The sequence below is a fragment of the Wolffia australiana genome, chromosome 20 (assembly GCF_029677425.1).
Source record: "Wolffia australiana isolate 7733 chromosome 20, ASM2967742v1".
NCBI classification, from domain to species: Eukaryota; Viridiplantae; Streptophyta; class Magnoliopsida; order Alismatales; family Araceae; genus Wolffia; species Wolffia australiana.
In genome coordinates, this window is record NC_135854.1 from 6212383 (window position 1) to 6234968 (window position 22586).

At 42.0% G+C, this 22586-nt stretch overlaps 1 protein-coding gene across 1 annotated transcript in view; it reads left to right on the forward strand.

Annotated features, from left to right (window-relative positions):
• The first annotated feature begins 1089 nt into the window (after positions 1 to 1089).
• LOC144716243 (bacterial hemolysin-like protein) overlaps positions 1090 to 22586 on the forward strand; it is a 31315-nt gene continuing 9818 nt past the window's right edge. Inside the window, exons 1-5 of the mRNA XM_078591341.1 lie at positions 1090 to 1229; positions 1514 to 1598; positions 1817 to 1896; positions 2037 to 2139; positions 2732 to 2888. Of these exons, the coding sequence (XP_078447467.1) occupies positions 1142 to 1229; positions 1514 to 1598; positions 1817 to 1896; positions 2037 to 2139; positions 2732 to 2888 (513 nt within the window). The 5' untranslated portion in view covers positions 1090 to 1141. The remainder of the gene's footprint in view (positions 1230 to 1513; positions 1599 to 1816; positions 1897 to 2036; positions 2140 to 2731; positions 2889 to 22586) is intronic.

The following is a 22586-nucleotide window of genomic DNA, read 5'->3' on the forward strand; positions in this document are numbered from 1 at the left end:
AAACGCACCACTGTTAGGCCATATAAATCAGAAACGAATTCTAGATCCATGAGATGTATGTCTCTGAAGCATTCTTGGATGGAGATCTGAATGATACTAAATATGTAGATAAACTACAGTGATGTAAGGATAAAAATCATGCTAAATGCACGTCTCTTAAAAAAGTTAACATATGGTCTAAAATAACTTGTGGCTTCAATACACATACTTATATTTGAAATCTAGGCTTTATCAATTAAAAACTAGATAGATATCTTTCACAAACGTCATCTTACTGATCCCAATTTTCTTTTAATCTATATATACAATAGTTTAATTATAAGTCCAATCCTTGTGAAATTATGAAATCTGTTGGAACATACATGAACCTAAGCTGCAATTCAAGACCTTTTACCCATGATTTGAAAAATGTTACGTAACATCATTTCATTTGTAACACACATTAACACATTAAGAACTGGGCACCTTTTAATTAATTTTCAGTATCTAGATACCTATGGGTGAAGCTATTATTATATGGGAACAAGTGCTATGTTTGAAGCATATTTTTGTTGATAAATGTATTTGTTTGGCATGCAAGTCATTGAAGAAGCTAGTGATGGCTATAAAATTATCTGCATAAATAACAACAATTATTGATATGAAAATCATTAAGTTTTAACTGAACTAGTTGTTCTATTCATAGAACTTCCAGCTCTGGAAATCATTCTTAGATAGTGCTAATATATGAATACAACTTCTTTATTCTCACAAATTTCCTTAGTATATCTATGTTAAAAGTTTACCAAAGCTCCAAAACTTGCATACTTCTCAGCTTCTCCTACTTCAGAGCTAGATAAATTATGTAATTGAATTCATACTTTCTTTGTTAGTCAACCGTAGTTTAGTCCCCAAAAATGAGGACTAAACTATTCCATGGTTTAGTCCCCAAAAAATGAGGACTAAACTATTCCATGTAGTTTAGTCCCCAAAAATTTTATGTTTTGTATTTTTTTGGAGACTCATAATTCAGTATAATATTTATTTTGATTTTATTTACAAATAGACTCTCTGTTCTCCAGAAATATAAATACATAAACATTATCAATCTCCAGAATTTAGCGCTCCTTCAGAGGAAGCTCGAGACCAGTGAAGACTGGCAATGGCGATCGATTTCATACGGGTTCGAGTATTGCGTTCTTCATCAAGCTCCTTTCTTTCTTCCAAATTCTGGCTAGCGCCATACGAGGGTAACAAATTATTCTTACGGGTTCTTTCGATCGTCGTATTTTCATCTCTTTCCAATACAATTTCAAGCCACGAATTTCCTAAACGTCTCTAGACTCACATTTCAATTTTGGGTTCCTGTCGTTGAACTTTTTGATTCTATTTCATATCTTTAATTTTTGGGTTTCTGTCGTTTAACTTTTTGCTACAATATAGCTTTTTAATTTCTCTCCTGTTAGTTTTTCTTCGGCTGTTCATGCGCTTTGATTGATATCCTGATGGATTCATAGATTCTCGCCTTTTGTAGAGACATGCGGAGGAGTCAGTTCTCGTCTGCGAATAGTGAGAAATCTTGGCACCGAGAAACCCAAGAAATTGATTGTTGCAAGAAAGTAAGATTCAGTCGATTTGTTTCGTTCCAAATGTGCATTGAGAAACCTAATATACGCATTGACGACGAGGGCTTGAAAGAATATCTTGTTATTTTATTTTCTCAATTCTTTCTGATCGAGTATTGTGGTTGTGTATCATTCAATTGGCTGGATAGTTTGTGTTTATTCTAGAGAATTTTATAGATTAATTCAATGGATTTTTCTGTTGAACTCAACAGGAAACGAAGGTTGGACGAAGTATGCCTAGAGCAATATGAGCAGTACAGCCGCACCTTCATTCAGTCCTGGATCTTACAAGGTTAAAAAACCAAAGTATTGTTTCATTTTGTATTTCCGTGGAAGTGCTTAGATGCGCATTTTAGGCTTATGCGGGCTTTTTTTTGGTAATCATATTGGTCCTAAAATATTATTTCTTGAAGCTAGTTCTCTTCTTTACAGGAAAAGTCTTTGTAAATGGAAGGATGATAAATAAAGCAGGAACACTTGTCTCTGGCGAATCCACTGTGGAGATTAAGGCTGAAGTTCCGAAATATGTCTGCAGGTGGTTAGCTCTTTTTTTTTCTTTTCTAACACGATATAGTTTTTTCTTCATTCTAAGTAAAATCTTGATAGATACCCAGATACCAGCAGGGATATTAACGTCAATGGTTAGGATATTCTTCTATAAAAATATGAAGCACTTCAAAAGAAGGCAGCCTTGAAAATGTGGCTGAGGGTGCCGGTTCTCTCAATTTAACTAAATCAAAAGTATTAGATTCGTCGCAATAATCTTTACAATTGAACATCATGATGAGCTCTTCTTACTTTTTTGTTTTTTGTTTTTGAAAACATCTTCTTACTTTTTTGTAAAAATCAGTTGAACTGTGTCTTCACTCCAAGATAAATCAGAAGTCTTATAATACTAATTCCTATAAATATTAGAAATATATATTTTGAATTTAAAAGTGATATCTCTTTGACTGTAATGCCAAAAATATATATTTTGAATTTTAAAGTGATATCTATATGATTGATCTCTTGATGTGTTCTTCTTTCATTCTTTTCTAAATCAATTTAACTGTGTCTTCATTAGTTGTAAAATCAGAAGTATTAGATTACTTATACGAAGCTTTATGATTGATCATCATGTCCAGAGCAGGATACAAGCTGGAGGCAGCAGTTGAACAACTAAATGTGGATGTCAGCGGAAAAGTAGCGCTCGATTCGGGCCTCTCAACTGGAGGATTTACAGATTGTCTCCTTCAGAGAGGTGCCTCTTTTGTATACGGTGTTGATGTTGGATATGGGCAGGTATTGCCACTGACGTTGCAGAAATTTATTTCTCCTGCAGAGCAGAACACACTATAATTAATATTAGGTTTTCAAAGCATTTTGATGTCTTAGAACTCTGATTAGCCATTTGCCGTTGTGCTAGGAATGATATAAAGATTAATGTACTAGCTGACATTGGAAGAGTATAACAAGGATATTGTGTTTTTGTTACGACTCCTGGGTAGGACCAACGCCGGGCCACAGAATCCACGTAACAAAAATATTCAAATAAGTCCAACAAGAAACCCGTCTTGAGTAGAAGAGTCCAAGTAGCAAAACCAAGGGGAGAAAAACTACGATGAAGATCCCAGAGAAGAGAACAGAGAACGGAGAGCTTGATACAGGGTGGCCGGATCGGCCTGGCGGCTAGGGCAAGGAGAGGATCTCCCCTTTGCCTTCCTCAGAGACTGATCGGCTTCTGTCTGTACCCTTCTCTCGCGCCTGACGCTTTCTTTTTAACTTTGCTCCCCTGGGCCCACAGAGCTCGGCCCATGCTTGGTGTGCGAGAGTCTCTTTCTCTTCCTCTTTTCCAAGTAGGTCCTCGTTAGTTCCCTATCAATACTTCCCCCTCGGAAAACCAAATTGTCCTCAATTTGGAATTGGGGAAATTGCTTTTCCAGCGTGGGGACGTCCTCCCGAGTAGCTTCATAATTGGGTAGGTTCTTCCACTTGACGAGGACTTGCATACAATCTCGAGTGAACCTGTAAGAGAGGATGGATTCTGGAAACACCTGCCATTCCCAATCAGCAGACAGGTTAGTCGTTAAAGGTAAAATGTGGGTAGACTCGCCTACAGCCTTGCGAAGATGGGAGACGTGAAAAAAAGGGTGGACAGTGGTAGTGGGGGGCAAAGCGAGTGTGTACGCCACTGGGCCGATTTGTTCTAAAATGGTATACGGGCCGAAATATTTTAGGGAGAGTTTCTCGGAGGGTCTTTTGGCTAAGGTCTTCATGCGGTATGGGCGGATCTTGACATACACCTTATCTCTCACTTGGAACTGCAACTCTCTGTGGTGCTTATCGTATTGCTTCTTCATAATTGATTGTGCTTTAGTGAGATATGATTTGAGGGTCTCGAGAGTGACATCTCTCTCTTGAAGCATTGTGTCCAACGAATCGATAGGAGATGGTGTGTTCCCGTATTTGATGACTGTCGGGGGATCCCTCCCATGGATGGCCTTGAAGGGGGTCATGTTGATCAAGGAATGATGAGACGAGTTGTAGCTATATTCAGCCCACGGTAACCATTTGCTCCATTGTTTTGGACATTGAGAAGAGAAACAGCGTAGGTAACACTCCAGGCCTCTATTTGTGACCTCCGTCTGTCCATCTGTCTCCGGGTGATAAGATGAACTCATTTTTAATAACGTGCCTTGCTGCTTATGTAGTTCTCTCCAGAATGCGCTCGTGAATACACTGCCTCGGTCCGATAATATTGAGTTAGGAATACCATGAAGACGAACAATTTCTTTAATAGAAATACCGGCAATAGATGGAGCAGTAAACGGATGTTTGAGAGCAATAAAATGGCTATAATTGGAGAGTCGGTCCACCACCACCAGAATAGAGTCATAACCTTGAGATGAAGGTAGTCCTTCTATAAAATCAAGCGAGATCTCTTCCCAAATCTGATTCGGAATAGGAAGTGGTTGCAATAAACCGGCCGGAGCCAAGGTAGAGGCCTTATGTTGTTGACAAATCTGACATTGGGATACATATATCTTGATACTTTTCTTCATTCCTGGCCAATATAGTTGCTGAGAAATCCGTTTATATGTCTTGTGGAAACCCCCATGACCACCCACCGCGGAATCATGAAATTCGCGGAGGACCAGGGGAATCAAAGAGGAATTTTGAGGAAGAACAAGCCTCTTCTTATATAATAACAAGTCTCGTTGGAGGGATTAATGAGGCGGTGTGGCATTGTCTGAGCGGAGGCATTGTAAGACCTCTGATAACCGGGGGTCATCGTTAAGCTCTTTAAGGAGCACAGGTTTATCCAACCAGTGAGTCGTCGAAACTGCATGACAGTGCGTTTCTGGGGCTTCAATTGAGCGCGATAAGGAGTCAGCTACCACATTGTGTTTCCCTGCCTTGTACTTGATTTCAAAATCAAAGCCCAATAGTTTTGCATTCCATTTGTGATATTGTTGGGGAATCTCGTGTTGATCATTCAAGAATCTAAGACTGAACTGATCGGTATGTACATAAAACTTCTGAAATAGTAGATAATGCTTCCACTTTCTGATAGATAGGACGACAGCTAAGAGCTCTCTTTCATAAGCTGACTTGTGTTGCTGTTGCGCTGACAAGGCTTTACTGAAATAAGCAATTGGATGAGAGTCTTGTAATAGTACTGCGCCAATGCCAATTCCCGAATGTCAGCCGCCTATGATGTTTTATCATGTATCTGTATTTATATGTGTTTGTATTGTCTGTAGACTTATGTCCTTATCGGATATAAGTGAAGCGGATCCAGGCTGTCGGGTCCACGATAGCCTGGATGACTGAAACGCCCAGGCTACTTATAAAAAACCCTAGGGCGCCGTCTGATGCATTGAGTTCTACAGTTCTACTCTTAATGTGAGTTTCTTCTCTTTTTTCTTCCATTCTCTACCCTAAATCCGGATTAAGGTTAGGGTTTAACATGGTATCAGAGCAAAGATCACTGGAGACCTTGCTCTCGGTCGGTTTCTAGCTGGCGTTTTTTTTTCTGCTTTGGGAGCTTCTCAACATTGAAGCTCGTGGCTTCTGGTGAAGGCTTGGGAGTTCCACAGTCTACAGAAGGGTTGTATTTCAGATGGCGGCTACAACATCTGTTCTAGATAAGAGCTTGCAAATCTCGGAGACATCTCCTCATCAGTTGGTGATACAATCAGTTCCGGAAGCAGTGAAGTATACTGGCCTCAATTTACTTCATTGGAGCAAGTATGTAGAGATGATATTGGAAGGAAAAGGGCTGAGTCATTATTTGACCAAGGAAGTTAGCTCTTCAGATGCGAATTTCGTACAATGGAAAGCCAATGACGCTACTATTCGTGCGTGGCTTCTTAGTAGGTTGAACCTGAGTTTTTTCACAAATATCTACTTCTGGGTTCTTCAAAGAAAATATGGGACACAGTCCATAAGAGTTGTCTGCAGCAAAGCAATGAGTGGCGTATTTACGATTTAACAATCAAGATTGCTATGGTCAAACAAGGAGATCGAACAGTCCAACAATATGTTTCTGAACTTGAAGGTTTGTGGGAAGAACTTAATCATTTTAGAAGTGGAACCCTGGAAGGCTGTGCTTGTCAACAATATATGCAGAAGGATCGACTTTATCGTTTCCTTGGTGGTCTGAAAAGTGATTACGACTTCCTCAAAAGTCAAATATTGAATCGTGAGCATGTCCCAACCTTGAAACAAGCTATTCAACGAATACTTGAAGAGGAATGTCGACTACACTCCAACGAATCGTCGGAGGATCTTGGCACTGCCATGGCAGCAAAATTCAAACCTCGAAAGTCTGAACTTCCGTCTTCAGGTGATCAGGCCCGGGAGACAGTTGTATGTTCGCACTGCAAGAAAAGGGGCCACAAGAAAGAAACTTGCTTGGATCTTCATGGGAGACCACAAGAGGTTTGGATCTGCTCACATTGTAACAAGAAAGGCCACAAAAAGGAGACTTGCTGGGATCTCCATGGGAAACCAAAGAACTACACGCAAGCCCATGTCGCCAAGGGTGTGAAGGCTGAAGAAGGTCAAGAAGCTATCAGTACCTCCGAAGTATCAATGTCTGAATTTCTTCAACTCAAAGAAGAACTCGAGAAGTTGAAGAACATGAACTCTAATGCACCGAGCTCATCCATGGCATGCTCTGGTAAGAGCTTGGCACTCCTCGGATCTACCTCTATTTCTCCAAGATCGAGTTGGCTTTTAGATTCTGGAGCATCCAGCCATATGACCCCTCATCGATCTAATTTTTCGACATATTTTCCTAGAAGTAACCTACCTAAAGTGTTTACAGCAAGTGGTGACAGATTACCTGTAACAGGGATAGGCACTGTTTCTATTCATGGGTTGGGAAAGATACATAATGTTCTCCATGTCCCACAAATTCAAGCTCAACTTTTTTCTCCTCAACGCTATGTGAAAGATACATCAACTATACTAACTCTGAGTTCTGATGGTTGTTTTGTATGGGACAAGAAGTTGAACCGAAGGATTGGCTCAATTGAGGAGCGAGATGGCCTGCTTCACGTGGCAGATTGCTCGCCCACTGGATTGGCTGTCCGGGGATTGCATCCGTCGAACGACACTGAGCTGCCAGTGTTGGAACAAGTTAAATTATTTCATTCTCGTTTGGGACATCCATCTTTTGATCTTTTGGGAAAGATTTTTCCGTGTTTTGCGAAGAAGTGTAACCTTTCTAAAATAGTCTGTGATGCTTGTCAATATGCAAAACATCGCCGAGCAACTTTTAATCGCCACAGTAAGCATCAAAATGTACCTTTTGGATTAATCCATAGTGATGTTTGGGGGCCAAGTCCTACGACCTCTCCAAAAGCTGCACGGTGGTTTATTGTATTTGTGGATGACTGTACTCGTTATACGTGGGCATATCTGTTGAAGCACAAATCAGAAGTGACTGAAATAGTCCAAAGCTTCTGCATCTTAGTGCAAACCCAATATCAAACACAGGTTAAAATATTCCGATCCGATAATGCCAAAGACTACTTCAACAATAACCTCTCAAAATTCTTCAAGGAACGTGGTATAATTCATGAATCATCGTGCATGAAAACACCTCAACAAAATGGTGTTGCAGAACGCAAGATTGGTCATATTGTTGCTACAACTCGTGCTCTTCTATTTCATCAATCGGTGCCCAAATATCTTTGGGGTGAGGCCTTATCAACTTCAATTCATCTTATTAATCGTCTCCCAACCAAGGTGCTGGAATTCAAAAGCCCAATTGATCTGATGTCCCAAGCATTTCCTAATGTGATGTTTCGTACTGGACTCAAGCCAAGGGTCTTTGGGTGTGTTGTATTTGTCCATGTTCATGATCCGGTAGATAAATTAAGTCCGAGAGCTTTGAAGTGTGCTTTCGTGGGCTATTCTTCTACACAGAAGGGATATCGATGCTATCATCCTCCAACAAAACGGTTGTATGTATCTCTTGATGTTACTTTCCAAGAACAAGAGAGCTATTTTGGTGATTCTCCTCTGTCAGACGAGTGGTTTGTAGATACAGAAAGTACAGACCAGCCGGCGAATAAAGACTGTCAAGCCATAAATATGAACTATTCAATTCCATCCTCTACTATTCAATCGTGTGCAGAAGCTGAAGTCTCATCTATTCAGTCACTACCGGAAGTAGGTGACCAGATGAGAGACCCTCCTGGGGGGAATCAAGCACTCCTGATAAAACGACAGAAACAATCTCTGGCGAAGGTCTAAAATCAGATTTGGGGTGGCCTATAGCTCTCCGGAAAGGACGGCGAGCATGTACTCAGAATCCTCAGTATATATTCTCTAACCTCGTCACCTATGAAAAGATACATCCTGAATATCGAGTGTTTTTAGCTGCAATTGATAGTGAAACAATTCCACAGACGTGGAGTGAAGCTTCACGTGACCCAAGGCGGCGAGAAGCCATGGATTTGGAGATGGAAGCGTTGGCCAAAAACCGGACATGGGATATGGTGCAACTGCCGGATGGAAAGGAACCAGTTGGGTGTAGATGGGTATATACCATTAAACACAGGGCTGATGGATCTGTTGAGAGATATAAGGCTCGCTTGGTGGCAAAGGGATACACCCAAACGTATGGGATTGACTATGAGGAGACCTTTGCGCCTGTTGCAAAGTTGAGTACTGTCCGTATTCTTGTGGGGGCGGCAGCTACCTACAATTGGAAGTTACATCAGTATGATGTTAAAAACGCCTTCTTACATGGAGATCTAGAGGAGGAAATATATATGCAAATTCCTCCCGGATATTATTCTAATTCCCCAAAGGGTTGGGTGTGTAAACTCAAAAAGACATTATATGGGTTAAAGCAGTCACCACGAGCTTGGTTTGGAAAATTCGCCCAAACTATGTTGAAGCTGGGATATGAGCAAAGCAGTGGGGATCATACACTCTTTGTTAAAGCTAATGCTGACGGAAAAATTTCTGCCCTTCTAGTATATGTTGGCGATATTATTATCACAGGAGACGACGAGGCTGAGATACAACGATTAAGTCAGAGGTTATGTGAACATTTTGAAATTAAATCTATTGGACTGCTCAGATATTTCCTGGGTATTGACGTAGCTTATTCTCCTGATGGTATCTTTATTTCGCAACGCAAATATATTTTGGATATCCTACGCGAAGATGGAATGGAAGACTGCAAGCCTTCAAATGTTCCTATTGATCAAAATGTTGTGTTGGGACTGTGTGAGGACTCACCTTTGGTTGACCCACTGGGATATCGAAAACTAATTGGGAAATTAATTTATCTGAATCACACTCGACCAGATATCGCTTATACTGTTAATCTATTGAGCCAATTCATGCAAAGTCCTCAAGAACCTCATCTGAAAGCTGCTCATAAACTGTTGGCATACTTGAAGGGGACAGCTGGACATGGCTTATTATTTCGCCGTGGAGGGCAACCAATCTTGGAAGCCTATACTGATTCAGATTATGGTGGTTCCGTGGTAGACAGTCGATGTACTGGTGGATATTGTACGTATTTCGGTGGAAATCTTATTACATGGAGAAGCAAGAAGCAGAGGGAGGTGTGTCTTTCAAGTGCTGAAGCAGAGTTTCGAGCCCTACTTAAGGGGATTTGTGAAGTTATCTGGATTCAAGGCATATTGGAAGATCTTCATATTCCACAGAAAACAGCTACCACAATCTGGTGTGACAGCAACTCAGCAATCGACATGGCTCATAATCCTGTAGTACCAGATCGGACAAAGCACATGCGTATTCAAAGACATTTTGTTCGACAGAAAATCAATGACAAGGTTGTGCAGATCAAGCATGTTCCATCGGCAGATCAAGTAGCGGATATTCTTACAAAAGGACTATCTGGAAAAACTTTTCAGCGGCTATTCTCCAAGCTGGGGATGTGGAGCATCTACTTACCCGCTTGAGGGGGGGTGTCAGCCGCCTATGATGTTTTATCATGTATCTGTATTTATACGTGTTTGTATTGTCTGTAGACTTATGTCCTTATCGGATATAAGTGAAGCGGATCCAGGCTGTCGGGTCCACGATAGCCTGGATGACTGAAACGCCCAGGCTACTTATAAAAAACCCTAGGGCGCCGTCTGATGCATTGAGTTCTACAGTTCTACTCTTAATGTGAGTTTCTTCTCTTTTTTCTTCCATTCTCTACCCTAAATCCGGATTAGGGTTAGGGTTTAACACCGAAGCATCTGTCTCCACAATGAACGCTTTAGAGAAATCCGGAAGTTTGAGAACGGGCGTTGATGAGAGTGCCAGTTTCAACTCGCTAAAAGCAGAAGTAGCTTTATCATCCCAATGAAAGAGTTTTTCTTGAGTTGTGACGTTAAGGGATGAGATTTGGAGGCGTATTGGGCTAAAAATCTTCTGTAGTAGTTGGTAAGCCCTAAGAACCCTCGTAGTTGCTTGGCTGACGACGGTGTGGGCCAGTTTTTTATTGCTTCTATCTTGATCATGTCATTTGCCATTCCTCGGTTGGAGATGCAGTGACCAAGATGGTCAATCTGATCTCTTGCAATCTGACACTTTGATGGATTGACCCAAAGCTGATTTGTCTTGAGGATTTGAAGTACCTTATGCAAGTCTGCTTCATGTGTTGCAATGGAAGGGCTATAAACCAGAATATCATCAAAAAATACCTGAACACACTTTCTGAGAAGAGGTTTGAAAATAAGGTTCATTCATGCCTGGAAAGTTGCTGGCGCGTTCGTCAACCCAAAAGGCATTACGGTGAACTCATAGTGGCCCTGACGCGTCTTGAAAGCCGTTTTATGGATGTCGGGTTCAGACATCCTAATTTGATAATAACCCGACTTGAGATCAAATTTTGTAAAAATTGTAGACCCATGAAGTTCCTCTAGTAGCTCATCCACTATCGGAATCGGATACCTATTTGGGATGGTGATCTTATTTAGGGCGAGAAAGTCAATGCACATTCTCCATCCCCCCTTTTTTTTCTTGATCATAAGAGCAGGACTCGAAAAAGGGCTTGTGGAAGGTCTGATGAATTTGGCATCAAGGAGTTCTTGGATCACTTTTTCTAATTCATTCTTGTGGAGATGGGAGTAGCGGAAAGGGCGGAGGTTAATGGGTTTGGAGTTTGGTACAAGGTGGATTTGATGGTCAATGGGACGAGGGGATATAATGCGGGAAAATCAGAAAAAGGAGAGTGAAGTTGTAGGTGAAATACCCTTGGGCGCTCTGGATGACAGGCTTGGTGGAGCTCTCTGAATTGGCACTTGCTGTCTAGAAATTCTTGAGCCGTAACGTTAACTGGGACACCTCTGGGTAGAAGATCGGGATCTGATTGTAGACGGTATACGCGTTTGTTCCACAGGATCTTGAGAGTTAGCAGTTTATAATTGCTGTAAAACCATTCCAGTGATTTCAGCCATTGCACTCCTAGGATAACCTCCATGGTTGTCATTGTAATGGGAATTAAATCTTGGACAATCTTTAAACCTTGGAGATTGATGGGGACATTTAAACATATGCCCCTCGACCTTTGCAGAACACCGTTCGCTAGTATGACATCAAACGGGGGTCCTTGAAATACTTTCATGGCTAGTGCTGCGACTAAATCGGCGTGAATGAAATTATGTGTCGCTCCCCCATCTATTAATACTCTTACATTGTGTCCGTTGATGCTCCCCCATAGCTTCACCAACCCATTGGGAGATGCTGATTCCGAAAAATGGAAAGATAACTGAGCTGTGAATAAAGAACCTGCGTTAATTGGAGTTTCGTCGGTCTGCATATAGTCAGCTTCTTCGTTGTCGAAGAGGGGAGAATCCTGATCACCATCGAGAACCATGATAATATTTAGATTTTTCTTGCATCGATGTCCGGGAGCAAACCTTTCATTGACAGGAGCAAACCTTTCATTGTGTCCGGGAGAAACATAGGCCCTTGTCCTTCCTTTGCTGGAATTCCGATTTAGTTAGCTTCAGATTTCTGCGTTTCTGAATACGGTCAGGATCTCGGTTTTGATAAGTGGAGTTTGACAGGATCTCTGGTATGTCTGATACGAGGCCGCATCAGACATACCAGAGAAAACGCACAAGGCTCGCGGCACCAACCCAAGGCGGACACGTAGCAGTCAACCATAGTTGACCAGATCGACTTCCCAAGACAGTATATAAAGAAGAATATGATGAATAAAGCGCATCAAGAATTCAGTTGCGACTTGCGGGCGGAGTCGGAATTGCGATCTCGTTCCGGAGGAGAAGACGACCGATCCGGCCTCTCTCCCTCAATTTCCATTTGGTTCCTTCTAATCTCTATCTCTCTCGCGTCTAGATTCTACGCATGCTCTGTTATTCGTTCCGTCTTCTCTGATTGCTCAGAATGTTTTTGCTCTCGGACTCTTGGAAGAACTATTACATTGATTCAATAAGTTCTTTGCAATTTGTGGTTATCTCGACCCGACCAAGGTCATAACACTGGTATCAGAGCCAGGTTGTTTCCTCGGATTAACCATGTCAGATCTGGAGAATAAGGTTGAAGAACTCGCTAACAGATTTGCAGCCGATCAAAAGAGGGTTACCAATGTGCTTGAACACCTAATGCAGGAGGTAGCGATGATATCGGCGAATCTTAAGTACAAGGCTACGATTTCAGGTAATACTGGGAATGCTGATATGGAACAAGAAATTCAAAGACCGGCCGTTGTGCAACATATCCAAGAAAGAAGATCGGAGTCAGATTCTCGCTTTAAGCGGGGAGACCTTCCTATTTTTGGAGGTTATCATCCTGAATCATGGCTCAAGTGCGTGGAGCGATTCTTTCATCTACACCCCCTATCCGACAAGGACAAAATGCACTTGATTGCACTCAATCTAGACGAACATGCACAGACATGGTTCTTATATGCGGAAGTAGAGTATAACATGGTCACGTGGGATGATTTCAGGAATCAATTTATTGAAAGGTATGGCATGTCGACACATTCTTTACACAAAAGCTTATTTGAGATACGACAGACATCATCGATTTTTGATTATCGAACGGAGTTTGAAACAATTATATCACAATTGCCTCTAGTAGCGCCTGAAATAAAGGAAAGTGCTTATCTATGGGGACTTTTACCGGAAATCAGACATGAAGTACTTAAAGGGAGACCATACAATCTGAAGGAAATGATGGACTTATCTATCAGAGCTGAAGCAGATTTATGTGTGCTGTATGAAGCATGGCAAACCACACCGCTGTACGCGAATCTGAATATTCAATCTGCACACCAGCAACCCCAGAGTATTATACACAACCAACGTCAGCAATTTAACCACAATCAAAGATCATATGCACATCAGGATGGGAGTTCTAGTTCTACTGTCCCAGCTCAACATTCACAAGCTCCCCAAGTCACTGGCAAAAGCACCCGAAGATGAAATCTCCGACTCACTGACTCGGAATTCCAACAGAGGAAAGACAAAGGACTGTGCTATTTTTTCAATGACCGTTTCACACCGGGACATCGCTGTAAGAAGAATCTAAATTTGATTTTGATTCCTGATATTGATGTTAGTAATGAAGACGAGGAGGAAGAAATTGATCACATGCAAATCGAAGAGGGACCGCTCACCCAAGGAGGAATGTTCACCGCTAGAGCTAACATCTATTCTAGTCCAAGAACCGTAACACCAGGATCACTAAATATGTGGGGAAACGTGATGGGAACTCGAGTTATAGTACTCATCGACAGTGGTGCTACACACAACTTCATTAATCCTCGAGTTTTAGTCAATCTACCCATTTCGATTCAGGAAGGAGAACGTTTTGATGTCATGATGGGCGATGGTTTTATAAAGACATCAAAGGGGGTATGCATGAACGTTCCATTACGCATTCAAGGCTTAGTGAGAACCCGTAAGGGTGAAAGGAGATTTGTCGAAGAGGAGTGATCGTGGAAAGAATAGACAAAAAATATATTCATAAAAAGGTAACATATTACAACATGAGTTATCTTGGCTTTATAGCCTTGTAAACAAGGGAAGATGACTGTTGGAGTCCAACGGTCATCTCTTGATGGGCCCAATGGGCCTGTCGAACTAACACCCCCCCTCAAGTTGGGTATAAATGTTGAACATGCCCAACTTGGACACCAATGCTTGAAAGTGTGGGCCAGGGAGGCCCTTGGTGAAGACGTCAGCCACTTGCTCCAAAGTGGGGATGTAGTGGGGAACAATAAACCCATCATCGATGCTTTGCTTAATGTAGTGGCGTGCTACTCGGGCATGCTTGGTCCGTTCATGTTGGACGGGGTTCTTGGCCATGGCAATGGCCGATTTACTGTCGGAATAAAGATGTATCCCCGTACCAGGAAATAGATGTAAGTCTTGTAAAATATCTTTGAGCCACATGCCCTCACAAACGCCCTTCTTCAAGGCACGAAGTTCAGCCTCAGCACTTGAGAGCGATACTTCTTTCTGTTTCTTACTTCGCCAGGTAACAAGGTTACCTCCAATAAAGCTGCAATAACCCGAGGTGGACCGACTGTCCTCAAACGAACCAGCATAATCAGAATCGGTATAGAGGACCACCGTAGGTTCTCCTCCCTTCCGGAACAGTAGGCCTTGCCCAATAGAGCCTTTAAGATAAGCGAGAATGCGATCTGCTGCTCCTTGGTGTGACTCCCGGGGGATCACTCATAAACTGACTCAGTGAGTTAACGGCGAAGGCGATATCTGGTCGAGTATGGTTGAGATATAACAATCTTCCAATAAGTCTCTGAAAAGACGTCTTGTTCACCGGGGCATCTTTGTCATGCTGTTCAGCCTTCAGCTTGACGTTGATGTCGACAGGAGTGGCTACTGGACGACAGTCCAATTTACCGGTTTCCCTCAATAGATCAAGGATATACTTGTGCTGTGACAATATGATTCCAGTCGTGGAATATGCCACCTCGATGCCCAAGAAGTAAGTAAGAAGACTGAGTGCTTTAATATCAAAGGAGCTAGTAAGATGTTCTTCAAGACTCTGAATTGCGTCTACATCATTGCCCGTGATTATAATATCGTCGACGTATACAATAAGAATAACTATTTTCCCTTGGGGACTATGCTTGATGAATAAGGTGTGGTCTCCTTCGCTCTGAAAGAACCCGGCAGAAAGCATGGTTTTGGAAAATTTTCCAAACCAGGTTCGAGGGGACTGCTTGAGACCGCATAAGGACTTCTTGAGGTGACATACATAGCCCGAATTTCTACTTAAAGAATATCCTGGAGGTGGTGACATATACACCTCCTCTTCCAATTCCCCATGTAGAAAAGCATTTTTGACATCATATTGATACAACTTCCAATCAAATAACGCTGCCAAAGCGATTAAGACCAGAATTGTATTCAACTTGGCAACAGGGGCAAAAGTTTCATTATAATCAATACCATATGACTGAGTGTATCCTCGTGCAACTAGGCGAGCCTTATATCTTGCAATTGAGCCATCGGAATGATATTTAATGGTAAAAACCCATCTGCTGCCGACCACCTTTTTTCCAGCTGGTAGAGGTCCCATTTCCCACGTACTATTTCTCTCAAGTGCTTCCATTTCCTCATCCATAGCTTTCTTCCATTCAGTAGAAGACATGGCTTCTTTAACTGATTTTGGAACCGACACAGTCATTAGTGCTTGAATTATTCTATTATACTCAGGAGAAATCTGAGTATATGAAACATAATTGCCAATTGGATACCGCTTTGTTTGTGTGCATGCCCGAACACCCTTGCTAACGGCAATAGGCCAGCCGTTGTTGCTAGGAATATCTTCACAAACTGTTGCATCATCACTTGGAATGCTCTCTGAGACATCGGGCTGTTCTTCCTCCGAAATCGGGCTGAAAATCGGATCTGCAGCAGGCTGTTGACCAATGTTGGGTGGTACGGAGATTTCCTGATGTTCATTGTCGTTCACCGGCACCACAGAGTCGAGGTTTCCATCCGACCTGCTTTCTGAGTCATAAAACATCTTTGCCTCATCAAAGGAAGCATCTGCTGTAATGTAGAGGCGTCTGGAGCTGGGATGATAACATTGGTAACCCTTTTGAGTAGACGAATAACCCAGGAATAAACATTTGAGGGCCCTGGGATCCAACTTTCCTGCATGGTGAGCATGTACATATACAATACAACCAAATATCTTGGCTGGCAGATTAGTCCTTAAACATAAATGAGGAAATTCAGAAGACATAAGATCAATCGGAGCAGAGAAATTTAAAGTTCTGGATGCAGTGCGATTTATAAGGTGTGTAGCCGTGGCGACGGCTTCACTCCAGTATGGTTTGGGACAGTTTCCCTGAAACAGAAGAGCTCTTGTTGTGGACATGATATGGCCAATTTTCCTCTCAGCGAGACCATTCTGCTGAGGGGTGTTCACACACGAGGACTGATGCACAATTCCCTTATCTCCTAGGTACGTTTTGACTGCTCCAGAAAAATATTCTTTAGCATTATCAGTTCTCAGCATCCTGACCTTTCTGCTGAACTGAGTATTAATCATTTCGCAAAAGAGTGTGATGATTGATGGGACCTCAGCTTTGGATTTCAGTAGATATACCCACGTATATCTAGTGAAATCATCCACGAACAAAATAAACCGCCTGTGATGGAAGAGGCCTGTGGTGGAACAAGGCCCCCATACATCACTATGAACACATTCAAATGCAGCGGAAGATCGATGATTTGAGGCAGGAAAACTGGTTCTTTTGTGTTTAGCAAATTGACAAGACTCACAACTCAGATTGTCAACAATAATTCCCTTAAACAGGTTGGGGTATACATGTTTCAAAAGAGGGAATGAAGGATGCCCTAGTCTTCGATGAAGGAGGATGACCCGCTCTTCACTCTGGGTGTTGTAGACCACTTTTTGGTTATCATCCCCCTCCAGTCCGTCTAGTAGGAGAAGTCCCCCTTCCCGTCTAACAGATGAAATCTTCTTCCCGGTGTCCTTTATGCACAAAAAACAGGAATCAGAATCGAGGATAAATCTCAAATCAGTATCAACAACTAACTGTGTTAGAGAAAGTAAATTTGCTTTTAATTCGGGTACGTGTAAAACATCCTTTAGTAGTACTCCTTTGATAAAAACGGTCCCTCTTCCTTCTACTTTTAAAATCCCACCATCAGCAGTGAAAACCTTATGATCACTGGAAACCAATTCATATGATTTAAAGAGGGATTTTTGGGGTTACATGTGATCTGTCGCCCCTGAATCCAAAATCCAAGATGATGATATAGGACTACCATTATTGTAAGTAGTGAAAGTAAAGTGCTCACCTGATCTGGCCAATGATGTGGAGCTTATCTTCTGCAAAATTTTATTCATCTCTGATTGAATGAGCTTTTGAATTTCGCCCCCGTCATTGCTCTTCTTGGCAGAGGAATCTCCCCCTTCACTTGCAACATAGGCCTTTTTCTGGTCTCTGGGCACCCAAAGACCTTTCCGGATCTGCTCCTCCTTCCAGGCCAATTTTCTGCAGTCTTTTTTCAAGTGGCCTTCCTTCCTGCAGTAGCCACAAACGAGTGGTTCTGGAGGATTACCTTCTTTTGGATTTACTTTAGGAGTCTGTGGAGGAGGCGCTGCAGAGCTTGAATTATTCCGAGGCTCACCCTTTTTAGCTAGGTGAGCTATAGAGGCCGGAGTAGTAGATTCTTCATCCTTACATATCAATTTTCTTCGTCGTTCTGCTCCTTGCAGTTCGGAGATAGCTTCTGCTAGTGTCGGAAATCTTTCCCGATGTAGCAGTTGACTCCGTAAATTTTCATATTCTGAATTTAAACCCATCAGAAAGGTAAGCGTTCTGAATTTTACTTCTCGGAGGTAGGATGGTGAATTTTTATCTCCAGTGGGCCAGAGGAGATCCAGTTCCCTCCAGATAGCTTTGAGCTTTGCTGAATATGAGGATATGGACATACTGCCGTGCTTCAGTGTCCTTTCTCGCTCCTGGAGGTCGAAGACACGGAAGTCACTGTGGGTTTCTGCACAAGATTTATTAATCTCCTCCCACAGATCTCGAACACAGTCTATAAGGAGATAGTTGTCTCTTTGTTCTTCTTCCATATTTCGTATCATCCAGTTGACAATCAATGCTTCTTCCAACTCCCAAATATATAATTTTCGATCATCTTCTGAAGGGGCATCCTCCGTCAGATGTTTGCCCAAATATGCAGCTTTGAGGGATCTTTGAGCGAGAGTAACCCATTTTTGCCCATTAATCCCGTTATATTTCATATCCAGATCGGGTAAGATCAACCTGTTCTGGATTGTAGTATCAGCTTCTTTGGTAGTATAGATTGGAGTTTCAAATTCCCTTTCCAACATCTTAGATCCGGATTTACCTCCCATAGAGTCTTTACAACTGGTGAACGAGATTGGGTGGGAAGAGAATTACCAACCAGAGCTGTCGGTGATTACCACCAGACAGACACACATGCGCCGAATAGATACGGCCTGCGGAAAAACCCCACTGAATGGATACAGCACTTCACTGAATCGATTCCGGAAGAAGGGAGAAGTCGCCGAATCGATTTCTGCCGAATGGATACGGCACTCTTCTGTTGAATCTCCTCTTGAAGAAAAAGTAGTCGCCGAATGGATACGGCCCACCGATACGATAATTTCGTCGAGAGGAGGGATTCGACAGAAGATCACTTTTCTTCAGTGCTTGCGCCCGAAATCGCCGAAGAGCACAAAAAATGGTTTCACAACCGGAATCGGAGTGATTTCCGTCGAAACCAAGCAATATAATCAAGCAATCTTCAAGTACTTACCAAAGTCGAAGTAATTTTCGCCGCAGAGCAGTTCTCGCCAGAGAATGGTTTTCCGTTGAAAAAATACGCCGGAGAATGCTTTCCGCGGGAGAACGTTTTTCTTTTCGCCAGATGATCGATCTTCGGGAGAGGGTCCGAGTCCCTTTTTTTTTCAGCCTTTTAATCCCTCGAAGCAAAGGTTCTATGAGCCTTGCTCTGATACCATGAGAACCCGTAAGGGTGAAAGGAGATTTGTCGAAGAGGAGTGATCGTGGAAAGAATAGACAAAAAATATATTCATAAAAAGGTAACATATTACAACATGAGTTATCTTGGCTTTATAGCCTCATAAACAAGGGAAGATGACCGTTGGAGTCCAACAGTCATCTCTTGATGGGCCAAATGGGCCTGTCGAACTAACACTTAGAGATTATACAAGATTTTCTTCCGTTAGCTGTGGGAGATTTAGATGTCGTATTGGGGGTACAATGGCTTCAGACACTGGACTACTTTATTTCGAATTATAATCTTCTCAGTCTTCAGATATTATGGAAGAGCCGAGTATATTTGCTCAAGACTGATAGAGAATTCAGACCAAAGGGGGATTTATCTCGCCGGACTGCCCAAGAATTAGTAAGGAGCAAGCATCAATATCGAGAACTACATGACTTGTGTGACCCCAGAAATGCAACGGTATTTTCCATGCAACTTTCAAATTACATTGCTAAATTTCGAAATGCATATCCACCCGTATTTGAACTGTTAATATCTTTGCCACCAAAAAGACACTTCGATCACAGAATTCACCTTTTACCTCTTTCCAAGCCAGTCAACAGTCGACCTTTTCGGTATTCACACATTCATAAAAATGTCTTGGAACAATTGACTGAAGAATTACTACAAGCTCATATTATCAGACCCTCCACCAGTCCCTTTTCTAGTCCGGCATAACTGATAAAGAAAAAGGATGGGGGTTATAGGCTCTGCATAGATTATAGAGCATTGAACAAAATCACAGTTCCAAATAGGTTCCCAATACCTATCGTTGATGAGTTATTTGAAGAATTGTATGGTTCTACAATATTTACAAAACTCGATCTGAAATCAGGCTACTATCAAATTCGGATGTATGAAGAACATGTACCTTTGACAGCTTTCAAGACACATCAGGGCCACTTTGAATTCAACGTCATGCCGTTTGGATTAACTAATGCTCCAGCCACATTTCAAGCATTAATGAATACAATCTTCAAGCCGCATCTACGCAGATTTGTACTAGTATTTTTCGATGATATCCTTATTTACGGTCAAAGCCACGAAGACCATAAACAGCATCTATCACACGTTTTTGAAATATTGATGCGACACAAACTATGGGTAAATCTAGCAAAATGCAGATTTGTTCAAGCAAATATCGATTACCTAGGTCACTGGATTTCTAAGGAAGGAGTAGCCACTGATGCCGATAAAATTTCCAATATACAGAACTGGCCGTCTCCCAAGAATATCAAGCAGTTAAGGGGGTTCCTAGGATTGACAAATTACTACCGAAGATTTGTCAAACATTATGCGACACAGGCTCAACCTTTATTATCTCTGCTTAATAAAGATTCGTTTAAATGGGATACAGTAGCCGAACAGGCTTTCAAGCAACTTAAGAACGCATTGTCTTCAACACCCATTTTGAGTTTGCCTGATTTTTCGAAACCATTCATTGTTGAAACAGATGCTTCAGGTTACGGGGTAGGCACCGTTCTTATCCAAGATGCTCACCCCATTGCGTATTTTAGCAACGGATTATCGGGTTCCGCACAAGCCAAATCAGCTTATGAACGTGAACTGATGGCAGTCGTCTGGTCAGTCCCGAAATGGAAGCATTTCCTTCTTTTCCGAAAATTTTTTATAAACACAGACCAATTTGCCCTCAGATTCCTCCAGGACCAAAAAGAGATCCCTATTCAATATCATAAGTGGATCTCCAAATTGCTTGGCTACGATTATGAAATCCGATTCAAGACTGGAAAGAGCAACGTGGTAGCTGATGCATTGTCTCAAATACCTGCATACGCCATCTCTCTTACGAGCTCATCTGCCACTCATTGGTTGGACAAAGCTACTCTCGAACAAGAAACTGCTAAGGATACAAGGTTAGCCGAAATCAAAGAGTCAATTACTCAAGGTACCAATTCCAATCCATCTTATACTTTGCATCAAAATCTTCTCCACTTCAAACAAAGGTTGGTGCTGCCAAAATCATCTACATTGATCCCGATCATTCTCAAAGAAATGCATGATGCGAAAATTGGGGGACATGGGGGTTTCCAAAAAACATACCGCAGAATTGCTCAACAATTTTATTGGTCAGGTAGGAAAAAAATCATTAAGGCTCATGTCTCGGCTTGTCATATTTGCCAGACCCACAAAGCATCGACCCTTAAACCTGCCGGTTTATTACAACCATTACCTATTCCCAACAGGATACGGGAGGATATATCCATGGATTTTATTGAGGGCTTACCATTATCACAAGGATATAATGCAATATGGGTTATTGTGGATCGTTTAAGTAAATATGTTCATTTTGTTCCACTAAAGCATCCCTACACAGCAACTACTTTAGCTGATATTTTCACTCGAGAATATGTAAGGCTGCATGGAGTACTATTATCCATTGTTTCAGATCGTGGCAGCGTTTTCACTAGCAGTTTTTGGAAAGAACTTCATAAAATCCAAGGTACAGAACTACATTTTTCATCATCTTATCACCCAGAGAGTGATGGCCAGACAGAGGTAACAAACCGTACATTGGAAACCTACCTAAGATGTTTCACCTCTGAAAAACCCAAGCAGTGGGCGAAGTGGATGGCATGGGCAGAATTCAGCTACAACACATCTTACCATACCGCGATTAAGACGACTCCATTTAACGCTGTCTATGGAAGGGCCCCTCCTGCTTTGTTACGCTATGGGTCCCCTTCTACACCCATTGACTCTTTTGATACACTTCTTGAAGAGCGTGATCGTACTCTGTCCGTTATCAAGGATCATCTTTTGATTGCTCAACAGCAGATGAAAGCAAACACAGACAAGCACCGAAATCATGTCAAGTTCAACATTGGCGACAAAGTTTACCTCAAAATCAGACCCTACCGAATGAAATCATTATCAAAACGCCCTTTCGAGAAACTAGCCCCAAAATACTTTGGCCCATTCACAGTTCTTGAGCGAATAGGCCCTGTTGCTTACAAATTGGACTTACCACCATCCACCAGCATTCACCCTGTCTTTCATGTCTCTAAGCTACGTAGAGCGATTCATTCCGACGCCCTATCATTGCCTCTCTCTACTAACCTTTCTAGTGACTATGAATGGCAGGTTTACCCAGATGAAATTATCTCCTATCGCTTCACCTGTGAAGGCCCTCAATACCTAGTCAAGTGGAAAAACCTTCCAAATTATGAAGCCACATGGGAGGATTTGGATGTGTTCCACAAACAATTCCCGACATTTCCAATTGGGGACCAATTGGTCTTGAGGGGAGGGAGTAATGATACGAGGCCGCATCAGACATGCCAGAGAAAACGCACAAGGCTCGCGGCACCAACCCAAGGCGGACACGTAGCAGTCAACCATAGTTGACCAGATCGACTTCCCAAGACAGTATATAAAGAAGAATACGATGAATAAAGCGCATCAAGAATTCAGT